The sequence below is a fragment of the Brachypodium distachyon genome, chromosome 1, assembly GCF_000005505.3.
Source record: "Brachypodium distachyon strain Bd21 chromosome 1, Brachypodium_distachyon_v3.0, whole genome shotgun sequence".
NCBI lineage: Eukaryota > Viridiplantae > Streptophyta > Magnoliopsida > Poales > Poaceae > Brachypodium > Brachypodium distachyon.
The window spans coordinates 19,543,898-19,560,512 of record NC_016131.3 but is presented as its reverse complement, the minus strand read 5'-3'; the positions used below and the strand labels follow the sequence as shown (position 1 = coordinate 19,560,512).

The 16,615-nt window shown below is 42.9% G+C and overlaps 2 protein-coding genes across 4 annotated transcripts; both read right to left on the bottom strand.

Annotated features, from left to right (window-relative positions):
• Positions 1-525: 525 nt before the first annotated feature.
• Positions 526-4,547, bottom strand: LOC100830263 (obtusifoliol 14-alpha demethylase). Of its 3 annotated transcripts, none has more exons than XM_010238521.3 (3): positions 4,226-4,547; positions 2,132-2,628; positions 526-1,860 (listed from the first exon to the last, which is right to left on the bottom strand). In XM_010238521.3, the coding sequence occupies exons 1-3, from the start codon at positions 4,347-4,349 to the stop codon at positions 844-846; spliced, it is 1,638 nt and encodes a 545-aa protein (XP_010236823.1). In that variant the 5' UTR covers positions 4,350-4,547; the 3' UTR covers positions 526-843. The 3 variants fall into 3 exon arrangements, with proteins under 3 accessions (XP_010236823.1, XP_003560071.1, XP_024312455.1); XM_003560023.3 differs by having other exon boundaries at positions 2,132-2,609; positions 4,226-4,358; XM_024456687.1 differs by lacking the exon at positions 4,226-4,547 and adding an exon at positions 3,885-4,219.
• A 3,723-nt stretch (positions 4,548-8,270) lies between these two features.
• LOC100831515 (uncharacterized protein At4g19900) lies at positions 8,271-16,266 on the bottom strand. Its single transcript, XM_003562832.4, has 5 exons — positions 14,040-16,266; positions 10,721-10,870; positions 9,690-9,827; positions 9,350-9,541; positions 8,271-8,802 (listed from the first exon to the last, which is right to left on the bottom strand). The coding sequence occupies exons 1-5, from the start codon at positions 15,236-15,238 to the stop codon at positions 8,616-8,618; spliced, it is 1,866 nt and encodes a 621-aa protein (XP_003562880.1). The 5' UTR covers positions 15,239-16,266; the 3' UTR covers positions 8,271-8,615.
• Positions 16,267-16,615: the final 349 nt, after the last annotated feature.

Genomic DNA, 16,615 nt, shown 5'->3' with positions numbered 1-16,615 from the left:
TTCAACAAGGTTTGCCCCCAATTAGTCGTTTAATTAATCTCAGGCATATAGTTGGAACTGTCAAGCTGCTAACTAATTTATATCTACTTGGTTGAAGTGCACATTGTTTTCTCAAGTAGTTTTCAACTGAAGAATGTGACATGTAAACATAACTCATGAGGTAAAAGTTTGGGGAACTGACAGGCTGACAGGATTTGAGTTACCATGATCAATTAGCACATGTCTTCCAAGCATGTATTCATGATCATGACCTATATCTATTGCTTATTTGAGTTCATGATACTACCATGCTCAGGAAGCTGCTGTTGCATTGCTGCATCAGAGTCTGGTTGCCGTAGACTGTAGACTGTAGTTTCTTGTGCTTCTTGCTTTTTTAGCGTTTTTTGCTCTGTTTTTTTTTTGTCAGCGCCACTTACGAGTTATGATCGTTCTGTAGTTTTTGTGCTAATCCAGTTCTTCTTATATATAAAAGTGATGTACGTTGTGTTGGTTATTCATACCATGCTTGATCAGGCTACCTGGAACTGAAGATATCACGATTGTCTTCTTTTTAACTCCTGAAAAACTAAGGCATTTCATATGAAGTTTTGTTTCCTCAACATGGTTTCCCCCCAAGCAGTATAGTTTAATTCCTTTCAGGCATACTGGCTATTTCACCTGTTTACGGCGTAACATAAACACAGGTTCTTTTCCCCCCCTTCCAATCTAAGTATGTGACATGACCACAGCTAAACATGCAACTGGTAGTCTGGTACTAGCACGGGCGAATGTACCGTCCGTGGGCTCATTTGATCGTAATATTTTCTATCCATTATTTTTGTTATTAAACGCATCGATCGTAATTTAGGCGGCCGCTGCCATCCGCCGCCTCTTGTAGCTGACCATCACCTTCCCCTTGGGCCCCGGCATGACGACGTTCCAGTCCGTCTCCGGGAACGGCGACACCATCTCCATCTCGAAGTTCCTCAGCAGGTGGCTCCATATCGCCTTGATCTGCATGTACGCGAATGCCTCGCCCACGCACGCATGCCGCCCGCCCCCAAACGCCGTGTAGGCCAACGACGCGCCTTTGTCGGGCCCGCCAAACCGGCCCGGGTCGAACCTGTCCGGGTCCCTGTAAAGCCCAGGTAGCCGATTGTGGATCACAAGCGGACTCGCGACCGTGCGGCCCGCGGGGACCTCGTACTCTTCCCCTTCCTTGCTCCGCACGACGAAGCCCCGGCGCGCGAGCCGCAGCAGCGTCAGCGCCGGCGGGTGCAGCCGCAGCGTCTCCTTCATGCAGCGGTGGAGCGCGTCCATCTCCTGCAGGGCCTCATAGCCCATGTGGCCCGGGTCCGGCCCGTGTCGGCCCATGATCCGCTCCTGCTCCTCGACGGCGGCGAGGAGGTGGGCGGCGTTGTCGGGCGACAGGAGGCGCGCCCCGGTCCAGGTGGCCGTGCTGGAGCTCGTGTGCTGGCCCGCGAAGAGCGCCGACACCAGCATCCCCACGACCTCCGTCTCCGTCGTGGCGCGCCCGTCCTTGTACCTGGAGTCGATCAGGCTTTGCAGAATGTCGTCGTAGGAGGAGCGGCCGCCGCGGCGTGCTGCTTCGCGGGACCTGACGATGCCGGAGAATATCTCGCCGAGCCGTGCGCGCGCCCTGTCGCGGCGGCGGTGCGCCGGGGTCGGCAGGTGCGGGAAGAGGATGGTGACGAGGCGCATGCCGTCGTTGAGCTCGCGGAGGTGGGTCGCGACCTCGCCGAACATCTTGCCGCGGACTTCGTCCCCGAACAGGCAGCGGCTGGCCACCAGCGTCACGAGGTGCTCTAGCTCGTGCTTCAAGTCCACCGTGCCGGACTGTCCCCATTTCGTGAAGTATTCCTGCATAGCATGTACGGAGTACATAATTGGATTTGCTGTATTTCTCTATCGTCTGAAAAATCATTATTTCTGTACCGATTGAGCGACCAAAATTTACGGAGTTCGTTGGACAAAATTTAATGTTCGCAAGAATGTCTCTGTCAACGGTTATCTAACAAAGTGGATGTTCATGTTATACAACTGGTCACTGCAAGTCCACAACAGTTATAAAAAGCACAAAAGCGACTGAAAACTAGCAAATTAAAATACCATTCATTTATTTGGTTCTCACCTCGACTTCATGAGCCATGAGGGGGGCGTAGGTTCTGAGCTTCGCCGGCTTCATGGCGTCGCCGAAAAATCGGATCTGCTCACGTCGAGTGGCCAAATCCACATCGAAGGCGACGCCAGGGCCGAAGGTCGGGATGGTGAACTTGGAGACCTCGTCCTGGCTCATCTCCGAGTCCAGGCCATGGTAGAAATGGCTTGAAACCTCTGGTCCAACTAGGAAGGTCACTTGTAGATGCAGCAGCCGCACTGTGAACACGCTTCCCATCGTCTTGTAGGCGTCGTGGATCGCTTGCAGCGGGCCCTTCATGACCAACGCCGGGAGGATGCCTAGCAGAGGAGCCCCGGCGGCCATGGGAGGAGGGGGAAGAGATCGTTTGGTTGTTGGAGTACTAGCCGTCGTCCCTCGTGCGATCTTGGTCCATACAATGGTGATGAAGATAGAAACATAGACTAGCCATATGACTGTTGTCGATTCCATGCTGGCAATCCAGAGCAGTGCTGTGTTAGAACATGGTAAAGTGGATCAGTGCTCGCTCCTTCGCTTCCCGTTTTAGCTTATTTTATTGTTTGATTAATCTATTTTGCTGATTTATCTGTATTTTTTCATAACAAATGATAAAGTAAATTCAATACTCCGGTCGGAAATATAAGATGTTCTAGATTTGTAAGTCAAACTTGTTCAAGTTAATTTGACCAAGTTTATATGAAATTTACAATATAAATGAGTATCACGAGGAGTTAATAAAACTATTGAGTTTTAGATGGCGGTGGATGTTTCTATAAATTTGGTCAAACTTTAATTTTTTTTAACTTACAACGGAGCTAGAACATCTCATATTTAAGAACAGAGAAAGTACACCACAATTCAGCGTCTGCAGGCTAAACCTAAGTAGTTTGATAACACATTGTTGGCTACACTTTTCGGATTGCTGCCATGTATATACAAGATGAACAATCATAAAGCTGATATTAAGATGTTTCCAGTGAAAGGATGGAAAAATGGATCTATGGCTCTAGGGAGCAGTGTTTATTAAAAACCAAATTTTAGAGTTTTTTTTGAAAAATCTTCATTTTCTTATATATGTATCTGTAAAATCTCATTAAAAAGCTTCTCACTTGTGGGCCATTAAAAAAAAGTGGCTTTACAATAGATCTACAATAATTGTCTATTATTTCTTATATATAAAACGTGATTATTTTTACAACTTTGTTAAAACTTTAAATATTTTTATTTATTTTCGAAATAGTTGGCTCACTTGAACAATTGCTCATCTTCTTAGTGCATTTTTTTTCTAGATTTTATATAGTATTTTTATTATAACATGTGGTCCCACACCGTCTGCAATACACGACGCGTGCTGTCAGACGTGATAAAAAAAAAGTACTCACTAGTTTCTGCGCTACCGGGGGACGGGGATGTGTACTTCCTCCAATTCATAAAAAGTGTCGTCCACTTAGTACAAAATTTGTATTCTCTCTTATTCTAATTTTTGACTCAAATTTTTCCAAATATGGATGTATCTATTTTTAAAAAACGTCTAGATGCATGTAATATTTCGACAACAATTTAGGATCGAAGGGAGTACTAATTTAATACAAAATGGACGATACTTTTTATGGATCGGAGGGAGTACATATTATTGACATCAAACTAATAAACCGTTGGGATTCTCGTGGATCTACCCCTGTACAAAATTAATTTTGACTAATGTTAGAATCGTATGGAGTGAGTAAAACTGTCCACCCTCCCTTACCGGTTCACACAGGCAAAGGGAAGCGTAAGTGCAACCAGGACGTGTGTCAGGGAATGTACACGACCGGTGCATCGTGTGATGCGCTACGTTGTTGCCATGTCATTCCGGAGCCCCACATCATGCGCAGCACCATACACTACTCTCTGTTTTTTTTTGACAGCCGCACCATACACTACTCCGTATCACATGTATGCAGGCACAAGAAAAATCAAGGGTGTGGAGGACGTCGTCTACGGAATTACCAGGGGCAAATGTGTGCTGTATAGATTTTCTGGTGTGTCGTGTGTGTCTTAACTCTAACCTATATATACCTCAAAAAAGGAAGAAGCTGTGTGTCTAACCTGATGAATATTCTTCGTCCGTCTCTGAGATACCTGGCGATGGAGGCACGACGAGACAGAGAAGCAAGGCAGCAGTACTTATAGATCGAGGAAACCGGCCAGCAAACCTGCTGAAGGCCATCATTGTACTTTCTTTTTTGTTTGAAATCTGGTCAACACAAGCACAATAGGATTGCCACACATCAGGATCAGTTAATTAAGTGCCGAGACAAACAAAACAGACAGCGGTATTTATTGATCGAGGAAATCGCCCGAAGGTCATCACAACACATCAGGAACAGTTTTCTCGAAAAGGAAAAATTAAAAAACATTATCCGCAAAAACGCCTACACATCCTTATTTGGCCAAACAAGGGAGCTCCCGGTAATTTATAGAATGAAGAAACCGCCCGGTATTTGGCCAAACAAGGTCTAATAGCACGTCACGGTCAGCTAATGAACTACACATACTTATTTTCTCCTCAGAAAACAAAAAACTACACATGTATATTTATATATGTATATCCAACATAGCAAAGTATCCGGTAAAAATTCTCAAAAAAATCACATATGTTAGAAAAGTGATGTTTTATATATGTGTAAAATTTCAAGTCCAAACTCAATTTCGTTTGGTAGCAGCGAAAAAGACAAATTCTGCATGAATAGTGGTTTTTCAGTGTTTGACACTATTCATTGTAATTTCTCTTTTTAATTTCTCCCAAATGCTTTTGATTTTGAACTTGAAATTTTGCAGGTTTGCGGAACATCACAGTCCCAACATATGGTATTTTTTAAGAATTTTTTTGAAACTTCTAAACGTGGTTTTTATAAAGTTTGCACCGAATGAGGGTTTTCACTGGATGCTTCGCCATCTAACATATTCCTTATGTTCCATTTTATAATATGTTCTAGTTTTGTTTCAACTCAATCTTCTTAAAATTTGACTAAGTTTTACAAAAAAATGTACCAACGCTGCAATTTTAAATTGTTTTTATTAAATCCACCATGATATTATATATCTTCATAGTATAATTATTTGATATTGTACTAGATTTTTTAAAAGCTTGCTCAAAATTTAAAAGTTTGAATTGGGAAAAACCAAAACATCTTATAAAAAAGTGACTGAGAGAATAGCATGTATCTTGCAACTAGATATCGGGACCACACATGGCATATAAGGTACTCGCACTATTATATCAGGCAAAATATCATGTGAAAACCACACTTTCGATGCAAACTCCATAGAATCCATATTTAAAAGTTTAAAAAAGAATTCTTACACGAATAGAGTATGTCGGAGGTGTGATGTCCTACAAACCTGAAAACTTTTAAGTCGAAACTCAATTGCATTTGGAAAAAACAAAAAAGAGATATGCAAATGAACAGTGTCAAACAGTGAAGAACCACCATTCAAGTTGAGTTTTGTTTTTTGCTGCCACCAAACGCAATTGGGTTTAGACTTAAAATTTTACACATATATAAACATTGCATGCATGAGTTTTTTAAAAATATGTATGTTTTATATTTTTCAATCTTATGTTAAATAAGAATTCTTTCATAATATTTATATGAGAAAATAATTATCTCAAGAGTATACGTCAATCTAACCAAATATTAAATGGGTAGGAATCATAATTATCTCAAGAGTATTGTCTTCTTTGAGAAAAGGGACGGTCAAACTCTGTCATTCGATTAGAAGAAAAGCACTATACAAAAGGAAGCTAAGGGCGTGTACAATGGGATGATGTCAACCTGTTCGTAAGGCTGTCACGTAGGATAATTGCTGACGTGGAAAAGAGAGAGAGGTGAAGAAAGGCACAAGCCTTCTCTTAGTTAAGAGATGATCTCTTCACAAGAAGAATAAAGCAAAAAAATAAGACAAATTTCCCATTGTAGTAGATTTCACCTTTTTCTTAACATGTATTTAATTAATTTTATTCATCTTGTCATTAATTGTAAGATATGGCCTATTGTACAACATGTTTTATTGTCTTATTTTAATGACGTGGATCACATAAGAAAATGCAGTCTTATCAACCATTTTAAATGCCCTAAATGCCCTAAGGGAGCTCCCCAGAAAGACGGAGAGGAATAGAAGAAAAGGAAGAAAAAAAAGCGGAGGTGCAGCGCCATGAAAGAAGCCTAGTTTCCCGGATTGGCGGAACGGCAGGGAGTATTGTCGGCAGGATGAATAACCCCCTTTAAGTGTAACGATAAGGATGTGTACTTAATCACTCCCTCCATTTTACAAAGGTTGGCGTATTTCGTTTCGTTAAGACAAGCTTTTGACCAAAATTACTCTATTAATATGTAAGTTATATGATAGAAAAACATGATCATTAGTAAGAACTTTTGTGAAACGAAACAAAATAGAGTTTTCATTTGTCAAGACCTTTTCTTAACGAAACAAAATACGCCAACCTTTGTAAAACGGAGGGAGTACTAGACAGGCACTGCTATATAAACTGGTCAAACCGGGCATTTGAAAGCGTTAACTACCCGAATATGAGACTGTGATTGCTGCGTAGTGCATATCCGTACATTGCATTTAGCCCATCCATGCATTACGTACCCTTATGTCTGCCGATAGTGCAAAAATAATAAATAATCAGGATTTAAACTCTTGATTTTTACGGTCAAAAAACATCTTCCGTTCCCTTTCGCTCCACGCCAAGCGGAACACTGAATTACACACGTCTCGTTTTGCACGTTTGTTTGTTTTGGACCACGGGATACAACAACCCGCGCCCCGGGCACGAATCACTGTCTACCGGAGAAGCACCATGGGCAAAAGTCAGCATCGAAACAGTTCGGCGTTGATGAGATTCATTTACTCATGTGTTCTTCTCTTGGGTGGATGTGGCGTTTACACCCTTGAACCAATCTGCGTTATCTGGAGGGCTCGTCACAGTCAGCCAACTCGCAAGGAGTAGCTGTTTGTGTGGTGGAAAGATGGAATGCCATTGCTCTCACCATGCTTGTGTGGTTTCCAGACGCCTGCAGGTACTGCGATGGCGCCGCTCCTTGGCGCTCAAGCCGTGCTTAATTCGGTGGCGAGGAGCTGGGCATAGATGTCGGCAATCTCGACCTGGCTTTCTTTGACGTGGATGATCTCCACCACCGGATTGTAGGATGATTCATCCAGCCCGGAGAGGAGATACGATGCGAACTCTTCGTCGTCCATTGCGCGCCCTGCAGCTGCCACATCGCATCCGTCATTCCCATGGTCTTGACAAAGTAGTCCGGGAACTTCAGAAGCCGACAAAGGAGGCGGAGGAGATTGGACAAATAAAATGTCAAACGATATTTCAACTCGTTAAATTTTCAATCTTAATTTGTGTCCAGCCAATACCATATTTGTGAGATGGTGCGTAATTAGATTACGTAATTTTCCAAACTAAAATTGTGTCCAGCCAATAGTCCCGTCGAGCGTCGACACCTTTGTGCCGCATCAAGTCACCGGACTACACCCCGTCAACCCCGTCGTCGTGCCGCGCTGGCACTGCGTCTTCCACGTGAGCGAGCGAGCCAGATCAGTTGCCCCGGGCGCTCCGTGTATTCTTGCACTGATCAGAGTTCGGGACATTTTCATGCGAGATCTGATCCCTCGTGTAAATTCCTGCTTGCTTATCGACGGCATGAATGATGAATCAACTGTATACCTTTTTCTATTCTTTGACAAACCCTGCAATCCCCGACAAAACTATTCATGAATCGATTCGGATTCTTGCTTCTTGCTGTTTTACACCGCTTCATCTGTTCTTGGCATATGCTTCCGAAGGAATAAAGCAGAGTTGTCCTCTGTTCTGAAATTAGTTTTTTCAGCTGTCGTGTGCGTTATTCGAACTTCCGGCCTCATCAGTTGTTAGTTAGGAGAGTTGCTACCTGTACAGATATCTTAAATTCTAAGAAATATTTCGACACAGTTCTGCGGCAGAGTTGCTATCAACAAATGAGCTGAAGTACGTATTAAGTAGCCTGCAATAATTTTGGAAACGACTCGGGCACGACATCAGTGCTACAAACCTCCAGCACCAGACAGTATGCCAGTGCTTATAGCAAGAACAAAGGTACAATATAACTATTTATTTACCCAAACCTCTCAATTTCAAATGCTAAGTTATTGCATTCAATATCTGTGGTAAGCACATTTGCTAGCAGCAGTGACAAAAACAAAACAGTCAGTCAAACAGGTTCACTTGCTTGTACCACCACTCACCGAAAGCCTGTTGAAAAGAATATACTATCTACAATGCCACCATATTTCCCCCCGTTACAATATTTCAACAAATTTCAATCTACAGGCCATATTTTGCACCCACTACATAAATTTGTGAATTTCTTCTGTATACGTATCCTAAACCAAAATGAAGCTCATCGTGGAAACTTCAGGAGTTCAAGTTTGCTACCAACTATAGAACATCAAGGCAATGGAGACAGTATCGATTGAGGATTCTCTCAACAAGACTGTTGGATTCAGGAACCAGCGAAGATGTAATGCTGTTCCAGAGGTGGAAAGTGGTGGAGTCATTCACAATCCTGGAAAACAAAGCATCGTGTTGTGCCCTTTCAACCTCGTTGTCTGGTACTGAGAAGTACCTGCAGTACATCAATACCACAATTAGTATGCATATCTCAAACTTAACTAGTGCTACTAACTTCTGGCTAAATATCTGCAGACAACAATTACTTAAATTATGGCTTTCCTTCAAAAGATGTCCTTTAACAGTGATATATGCAAGTACTAAACTTCTTTTGCGGGGGTAAACAGTAAACTTTTAGGATGGCTGACATGCATCAAATCTGGAGGTTGAATTTCGCAAATTAGTAATAAATGTTCAGCATCTAAAGCATTGTTTACAAACATAGATGCAAGTTGCAACTCGCAAGCATTGTAGTCTTGGAAAAATGAAACTATGTTATGCAGTAATAGACAACTCTGATGACTGGTTTTAACTAAGGGGTGTTGGAAAGTCAGATTGAGGCAAAATTAGTAAGTATAGATATATTAATATAAAAAGATCATGTTGCTGGTTGGGAACAAACTTTCATGTATAGACTGACAGCTGTAAAATATTACTTCCAAACAGTAAGCCTAAACACATGAGTGGCCTTGCAAGCACTAATGGATGGGAAAACTACATACCTCGTGATATCTGTAGAATTTATAGGGTAAAATATAACCGAGGGTTCCAACTTTATCGCAAGATGTCCCCGGTCTTGATCACTGTCAGAATGATTTCTTATTACTCTCGTCATAAGTTCAGCGCCGTTCCACTGCAGGAGAGTATCATCATATGTTGAATAAAATTCATTCAGGCACTCCACCAAGAATGGGCTGCAATCAGCATAAGTAAGGTGTGAATCATTTGACAAAAATCAATGCCTAACTTGTAGTGCATAAATACATGGCACAACATTGGAGATGTCCAGGAAAAAAAGGAAACAATGAAATGGTTGTAGAGAAGATCACGTAATACCATTACCTCTGTTTTTCAAGTACTAATACAGCACCACTGAAGCTGGAATCTCTAGAAACTTGTTTAACAGTGCCAATACAATTCTGGAGAGATTTCAAAGGTTTGAGTACAATAACATCAGAGTCAAGGTATATTCCACCATATCTGCATATAGAACATAAAGACTAAATCAATATTTTCTTCACAAATTAACAGGAATAAAACTGTCCTCGTGATTACATTTATGTTGTCGTGGTATCAGACTCCTCGACATTCAAAAAATACAGATATATAAAATCTTCTGTTCTAATGAGAAATCTCAGATAAAACAAGAGAATGTAAGTTATATGCAAAATGCATTATTTTAGTCTCACAACCTTTATCATATGTTCATCTGTGAAATAAGATAGGCATAATACTTATCTGGCTTAGGAGACCAGCAGAACCCAGGTTCAAAGAAAGTTTTGTTTCATCAAAACTGTAAATTAGATAGATTATTCTTTTCTCGAGAAAATGCAAAAGCATTGCGTCTCGTTGTATTGAAAAGGCAGAAGAGTATTTAGTTATTTGCAGCCCTAGAGAGGCCAGGTACAAACGCACACAAAGACACCATTAGATTGATTGTAGTTTGTTACAATACAATATCAACTTTGCACAGTTTTCTTCTGCTACCACAATTTATAAACAATTATGGTATTCTATTAATGGATATATTCATGTTCTGCACTTTTCTCATGCTAGTCATACTGTTTTACTTTAAAGCTTTAAGTGGTGTCGAGTGACATTAGATTGAATAACTACCTGTTCATCTGCTTTAAATTCTATCGTGGACCATCAACTTGCGAATGGAAGGCTCTTTTCCTAACCTGACTGTTCTATCTGAATATTCATTGCTGGTGTGGATTCAGCTACAACTCTACATGGATTTATTTATTTTACCTTTCCGAAAGCACAAGAGTTCATTTTCTCTTTAGAATATTTCAACAGTCTGTAAATATAAATAATGCGTGTAACTCAACAAGTTTTGGCACTAGCCTGTAGTTCTTCTATTCTCTTACCTGTAAAGAGCAGAAAGGCGTACTAGCTCACTGTAATGCAAGGGGTAATGTATCGTTTTCCGCCATTCATACCACACTGATGCAAAAATGTGGGCTGGAGTGCCCTCCAAAAGTTCATCAAGATTTGGCACTGCAACTGCAACTTTGTATCTGCAAGTGGAGGAAATCAACTGTATGAATAATGATACAGACGTCAACACAAGTGTGGCTAACTACATTGATCAACAACACGAAAGGCCTATTAAATTAGTGATCGTATATAAGCTAAATACAAGTTATGGTGTTTACCATAGCTTGATATGGTTCCAAAAGTTCTAAGATTCTAGAGTTCATATGTACTATATGGAAATACAAAATTTAGCCTGGTCTATGATCTAGTGGGGTTCAACTGAAGAAACATGATTTGGCTCTGGCACCTAGAAGATACTCCCTCCATTTCACAAAGGTCGGCGTATTTTGTTTCGTTAAGACAAGCCTTTGACCAAAAATTACTCTATTAATATGTAAGTTATATGATACGAAACCATGATCGTTAGCAAGAACTTTTAAAGACGAATCCATTGATATAAATTTCATGTATGAAAAAACACATATCAATAGAGTTTTCATAGGTCAAAGCCTTGTCTTAACGAAACAAAATACGCCAACCTTTGTGAAATGGAGGGAGTACTAAGTTATACTAACAACATAAATCTGATAATGTTCTTACTTCTACAAATAACAAGGTCTGACTGCCACTAAAATTACTAGTGGTGAAAAACAGGAAATAACTAATTAGGAGAATCTTCAAGCTACAAAATTCAGAGGAGTATTATAAACAACTAGAGAAGTTTATGTTGTAGGAAAGGGGAGGTAATCATGATGTTATATAGTGAACAGAGGCCATACTAGATCAACAAGGTATCACAGAGCTCAGTGTCTCTTTTGCTAGACCACCATATAAAGATGGTGCAGAGGGGTACAGAACAAGATGAAACATGTTGACATTCTCAGTGTAAGAGGATACTGTGGACAAATTAACATGGAGGAAAAACTTGGTGAGGAGGAGAAACAAAAGGTAGCTACTCCCTCCGTCCCATATTAAGTGACTTTCTATTACATGTATCTAGACGCATTTTAGACATAGATACATCCATATTTGGGCAAATTTGAGTCACTTAACATGGGACGGAGGGAGTACTTAGCTGGGGGCTTCCCTATAAACAGGTAGTCGTGGGTATGACGAATTCACAACAGGTAAACATCTTTTCACACAGTTAAGCTGAATGGAGCTAGCAAAGGAGGGCACTGGTCGAGGGGTGAACATGTCTAGAAATAAGGATAGATGATGTACCTTTTTATAGGCACTGGCCCTAGAAAACATAACCAAAATAATATGGATTTGAACTCCAGGTAAAAGAAAAATACTAATCAACCCAAAGTGCAAGTACTGGGCTTTCTTTCTGCTAGCCTGTTGTTGGCATTGGATCGCTTACCCGCGTGACTGAACAGCTATGTTACACGATACGGGGATACGAATACGGGGATACTGATACGGAGATACAGGAAAACGGCATTTTCTAAAAATGCTGTTACGGGGATACGGCGAGTATATGTAGAAAACTGGCATTTAAATCTTTGCATTGCCTCGCAATGCGTTGCCAAGAGCTTCACGTTGGCGATCTGTAAGTGCGAGATGAGAGAAATTGGCTTTTGATTGAGCAGTAACAGGCCGCCTGCAGTATCCCACATGTATCCCAGCAGTTTTCCTTTTAATTCGGAAAAAGCGTACAAATCATGGACTGGAGTATCCCAGCCGTTTTTGCACCTATCCTGCACGGATACGGCAGGTTTGGGCCGTATCCGTGCAACATAGCTGAACAGACACATGCCCGCAAAATATCAAATAGCAAAAGAATCCTATTCGAATATGTTTATTTGGATAGCCATTGTGGCTGCAGGATCTTACTGTTGACCTCATGGACCATAACTATTGTATCTGTTGTTTCACATTTTACAAAACAAGCATAGATCTTACAAGAGTGTCACTTGGCTATCAGAAGACACATTTGTCCAAGGATGGGAAAAACTGGAAGAAGCATATGCAACTGGCAAGTCATAATTTTTTTTGTCGAATCTGAGTTCAAAATGCGATAACATGAATGACTATTAGGAAGATCTCAAACATATGTTTGGTAACCAGGCTTTAAGTCACCAAAGGGCACCAGCCATTCAAACAAAAGGCAGGAAACTTCAGATATTACATAATAGATGATTCAATTCTCGATGATGTTTGCTTTACTGGGTATCCAGTTGTACACATATGAACACTCAATCAGTAAAAAGCAAAACGTAAACTGTCCATGTTAATGGTTCATCCAAAGGGCTTCCAATGTTTTACCATGTGAAATTCGTGATACGTATACTTACACAAATACTGCGGCACAAACTCCAGAAATAGCATTCGTTCATATACTACTTGTGTGTTGCTCTGTTCAGAATGTTTATTGGCACTTCAGATCATGGGATATGTAATTATAAACAGGCTAGTAGAGATTGCATTTTGCTGAACGGAATATATGAACTACAGCAATCATATTGCCTTTTGAAGGGGATGATGAATCTAGAAAAACAAAGATTTCAGCAAATATGGATGTTGGATAGCAAACAGAAAAGGTTAAGCAAATACGTACATGATACATCGTTTGTGAAATTTAAGAAAGTTGACTAAAACTAGGTGGGATTTGTATCAGCCACACATTACTCGTTCGGATAAAACTTCACATGCCAATGGTAATACCTTTTTATAAGACGTGTAGGCCCTTTTTATGGCTGTGCAGCTAATCCAGCCAATGTTATGGAATAGATAAACTGAATTCGATACTTTAAAACTGAATTAGAATCTTATGTGGCACTAATCAAATCTGCAACCCAAGCACATGAAAGTATTACACCCCATATTCTCCTACTGTTGGATATTCTATTGGACTGCTTGGATGCTCAATAAGTTCTAAGAGTTCGACATGTAATCCAGGCCTCTGGAATAGTGGGAGGACTAGAACACAGCAAGCTTCTATATGCTAACTAAAGCAATGAAGACAATATCCTGCACAGGCATGATTGCAATACTGAATAGACTGTGCCACTTTTAATCTAACAGCTATAAAAGAGAATGGGATGTTCCCATAAAAAAAGAGAATGAGATGAAACAGTAGAGATTACAATCCCCTTTGTCAATGGTGCTTGCTAATCAATCTATGTACATTCATGCATGCCATTTAAAACCAAATAAAATTATACCTGAAGAAGCACAACCGAATGAGCAGGTTAGAAAACATACCCTTCCTTCACAAACTCCTGGAAGGACTCCTCCAGCTCCAGCGTCTCCGACAGCATGACCACGCAAGCGTCAGGGTGATGCAAGAGCAGGCTCTCCAGGCCACGCTGGTGCCGAACACCGTATGCCCACTGAGGGCTGTTCCACACCATGAACACCCTCATGGAGCACTTCCCATACTCAAAGAACCTCTCCATGAACTCTGAGAACCCCAAATGTGGATCGATCCCTGGAAAGTATCCCCACCTCCTATCCTCTTCCGGCTCCTCCTTCACAGCGGCTCCCGTCCCATGGTCATTGTCAGACGACTGGAGGATCCGCCGCCGAGAATTCTTGGACGTGTCTTTCTCAATCTCTGCCAGGAGCATCCGCTGCACCATGCGGTCACCGCGGGTGAGTGAAGTGAGGCCGGGACTGTCCGGGTCTTGGAGCAGAGGGTGGTTGCGAGGATTGAGTAACTCCAAATTGGACCGCAGCATCCGATCGCGCCGGAGGTAGTCTGCCTTCCCCTCCAGCCACCGCGCCCAACCGGAGCGGAGCCGCGTCTCGCTACGGCCGGAAGCGGGCTTGAGGAGTAGCGCGTCCTCAACACCGCCGATGGACGAGATCTCCATCCGCAGGTCCAGATCCACAGGCTCGTCGTCGGATCCAAAGGCGGCGGCCGCGATCCGACGTGGGGCGTCCAAGTGGGGCAGCCCCTTGGGCAGGGGGTCGCCAGCGGCGGGGAGGCGGAAGGGCAGGCGGGCGACGCCGGCAGCGTGGTCCCAGAGGAGAGACGCGGCGGTGGCGGAGGCGGAGGCTTCGTCGGCAGGGTCTGCGACGGCGGAGGGATCGTCCTCGTCGAGCACGTCGAGCTCGTCGATGCGGTCGTCGTCGGGGTTGGTAGCCGCGCCGCCGTCGGTGGCGGCGGCGGTGGTTGCGGCGGCGAGGGCGAGGTCGGAGTCGAGCGCGGCGGCCACGGCGGCGGCGGCGGCGTCGTCCTCGTCGGCGAGGAGGGCGGTGGAATTGGCGGCGGCGGCGGCGGCGGAGGCGGAGGAGCGGGAGGAGGCGGAGAGCGGGAAGGGCGAGGAGGAGGAGGAGGAGAGGCGGGAGTGGAGGACGGCGAGGGAGAGGAGCAGGAGGAGCGCGGCGGCGACGGCGCAGAGCTGCGGGCCGAGGCCCGAGCGCCGCCGCGCGTTGTGGGAGTGGGAGCGCGGCAGCATGGCGCGGCTCGAGGGACGGGGCGCGCGGCTGCGACGCTGCTTCCCCCCCTCTCTCTCTCTCCCCTCCCCTTCCTGGCTGGGTTCCTTCTCCCGCAACTGCAGCAAAGCAACGCGACGCGAACCAGCCGCGCGCCTCCAGCTGTGTTTTCTTCGTGTTTAAACCATGCCCGGTGACTCCAACTCCAACTGTCGGAGTCCCGCGGCCTCCTCACCAACCTTCCCTACCTACTCGCTTTTCTCTTGAGATCTCTTTTCTCTCTCGAATATATAGAATCTCTTTTTAAAACGGAGGTTAGAGGCTTCACACGCCAATGCAAAGCAGCAATGTCGAAGCCATGCCGCCATGGGCCTGCTGAAGAAGAATGTCGATGCGGCGTTCAGTGATGACGAAGGAATAGGAAGTGCAGGTGCTGTCCCAAGAGATTTCCGTGCCAAATTCGTTGCGGCAGCTTTGTCGGCACATTCTTTTTGTGGTGGATTCGATGATGGCCGAAGCGTACGCACTTCGAGAGGGTTTGTTCTTTGCTCAATGGTTGGAATTTAATATAACTTAATTCAATCACACAACTTGCAGGTCGTTGAGACAATGCTCGGCGATGGATTTTCTGCCACAATCGACTTGGCTATTTTTCTTGATAGTAGAAGTTCTTATCTCTCACTTTTAGCAAAGTGTCAACGGAGTTTTGTACGGAAAGCCAATGCAGTAGCTCATGAGATTGCCAAGAATTGATTTCAATCTAGATTCTCTTGTCTCTGAAACGATTATTCCCCAAGCTTTTAATTGTCTTTGTTGGTGGATGATGTAATTTTATTTAAAATCAATAATGATAGCCGAATGTCATTCCCTCAAAACAAATGAAGAGCTATGGCGGAGTGATGACAACAAGTTTTGTCGTGACTTTCTCAAAAGTTTTTAGGTATGAGGTATTGCTTGTGATTTTCTCTTTCTTTAAGGTTGTTTTTCCGTTTGTATGCTCAGTTACTCTATTATTTGTCTGTATCTAATCTTCTCATCAAATATAAATTAAGACATCATTTTATTTTTATTTTTCTAGAATGCAACCCAGCTGCTGCCAATCGCTTAGTTTGGCATTGTTGAACTGCGTTGCGCTGAACTTATTTTATAATCTGTTGTAAAAAAATACACAAAAAAATAATGCAAAGTTGGTTAGCCAAACACGAAAATAGTAAAAGCATGTGGAAAAAAACGTGATCATGATAATCCACCGCAATGCCAAACAGAGCCTAAAGAACAAGATGATTTTAATTTCTTCGTGAAGTCAAACAATACTGCGTTTGTGAAAGTATTTTTTAGACAAGTTTACTGACGAGGGAATGACCCTTCGGGTCCTCAACCTTTGTGTACCTGATACATCC

Excerpts from the sequence above, each read along its gene's own strand:
- LOC100830263 (XM_010238521.3), bottom strand. The coding sequence starts at position 4,349 with ATGATGGCCTTCAGCAGGTTTGCTGGCCGGTTTCCTCGATCTATAAGT. Across the intron at positions 2,629-4,225 it reads GGACGAAGAATATTCATCAG|CACTGCTCTGGATTGCCAGC; the intron begins GTTAGACACACA and ends GTTCTAACACAG. Across the intron at positions 1,861-2,131 it reads TCATGGCTCATGAAGTCGAG|GAATACTTCACGAAATGGGG; the intron begins GTGAGAACCAAA and ends CATGCTATGCAG.
- LOC100831515 (XM_003562832.4), bottom strand. The coding sequence starts at position 15,238 with ATGCTGCCGCGCTCCCACTCCCACAACGCGCGGCGGCGCTCGGGCCTC. Across the intron at positions 9,828-10,720 it reads CGCCTTTCTGCTCTTTACAG|ATATGGTGGAATATACCTTG; the intron begins GTAAGAGAATAG and ends TTCTATATGCAG. Across the intron at positions 8,803-9,349 it reads AATTCTACAGATATCACGAG|GTACTTCTCAGTACCAGACA; the intron begins GTATGTAGTTTT and ends GATGTACTGCAG.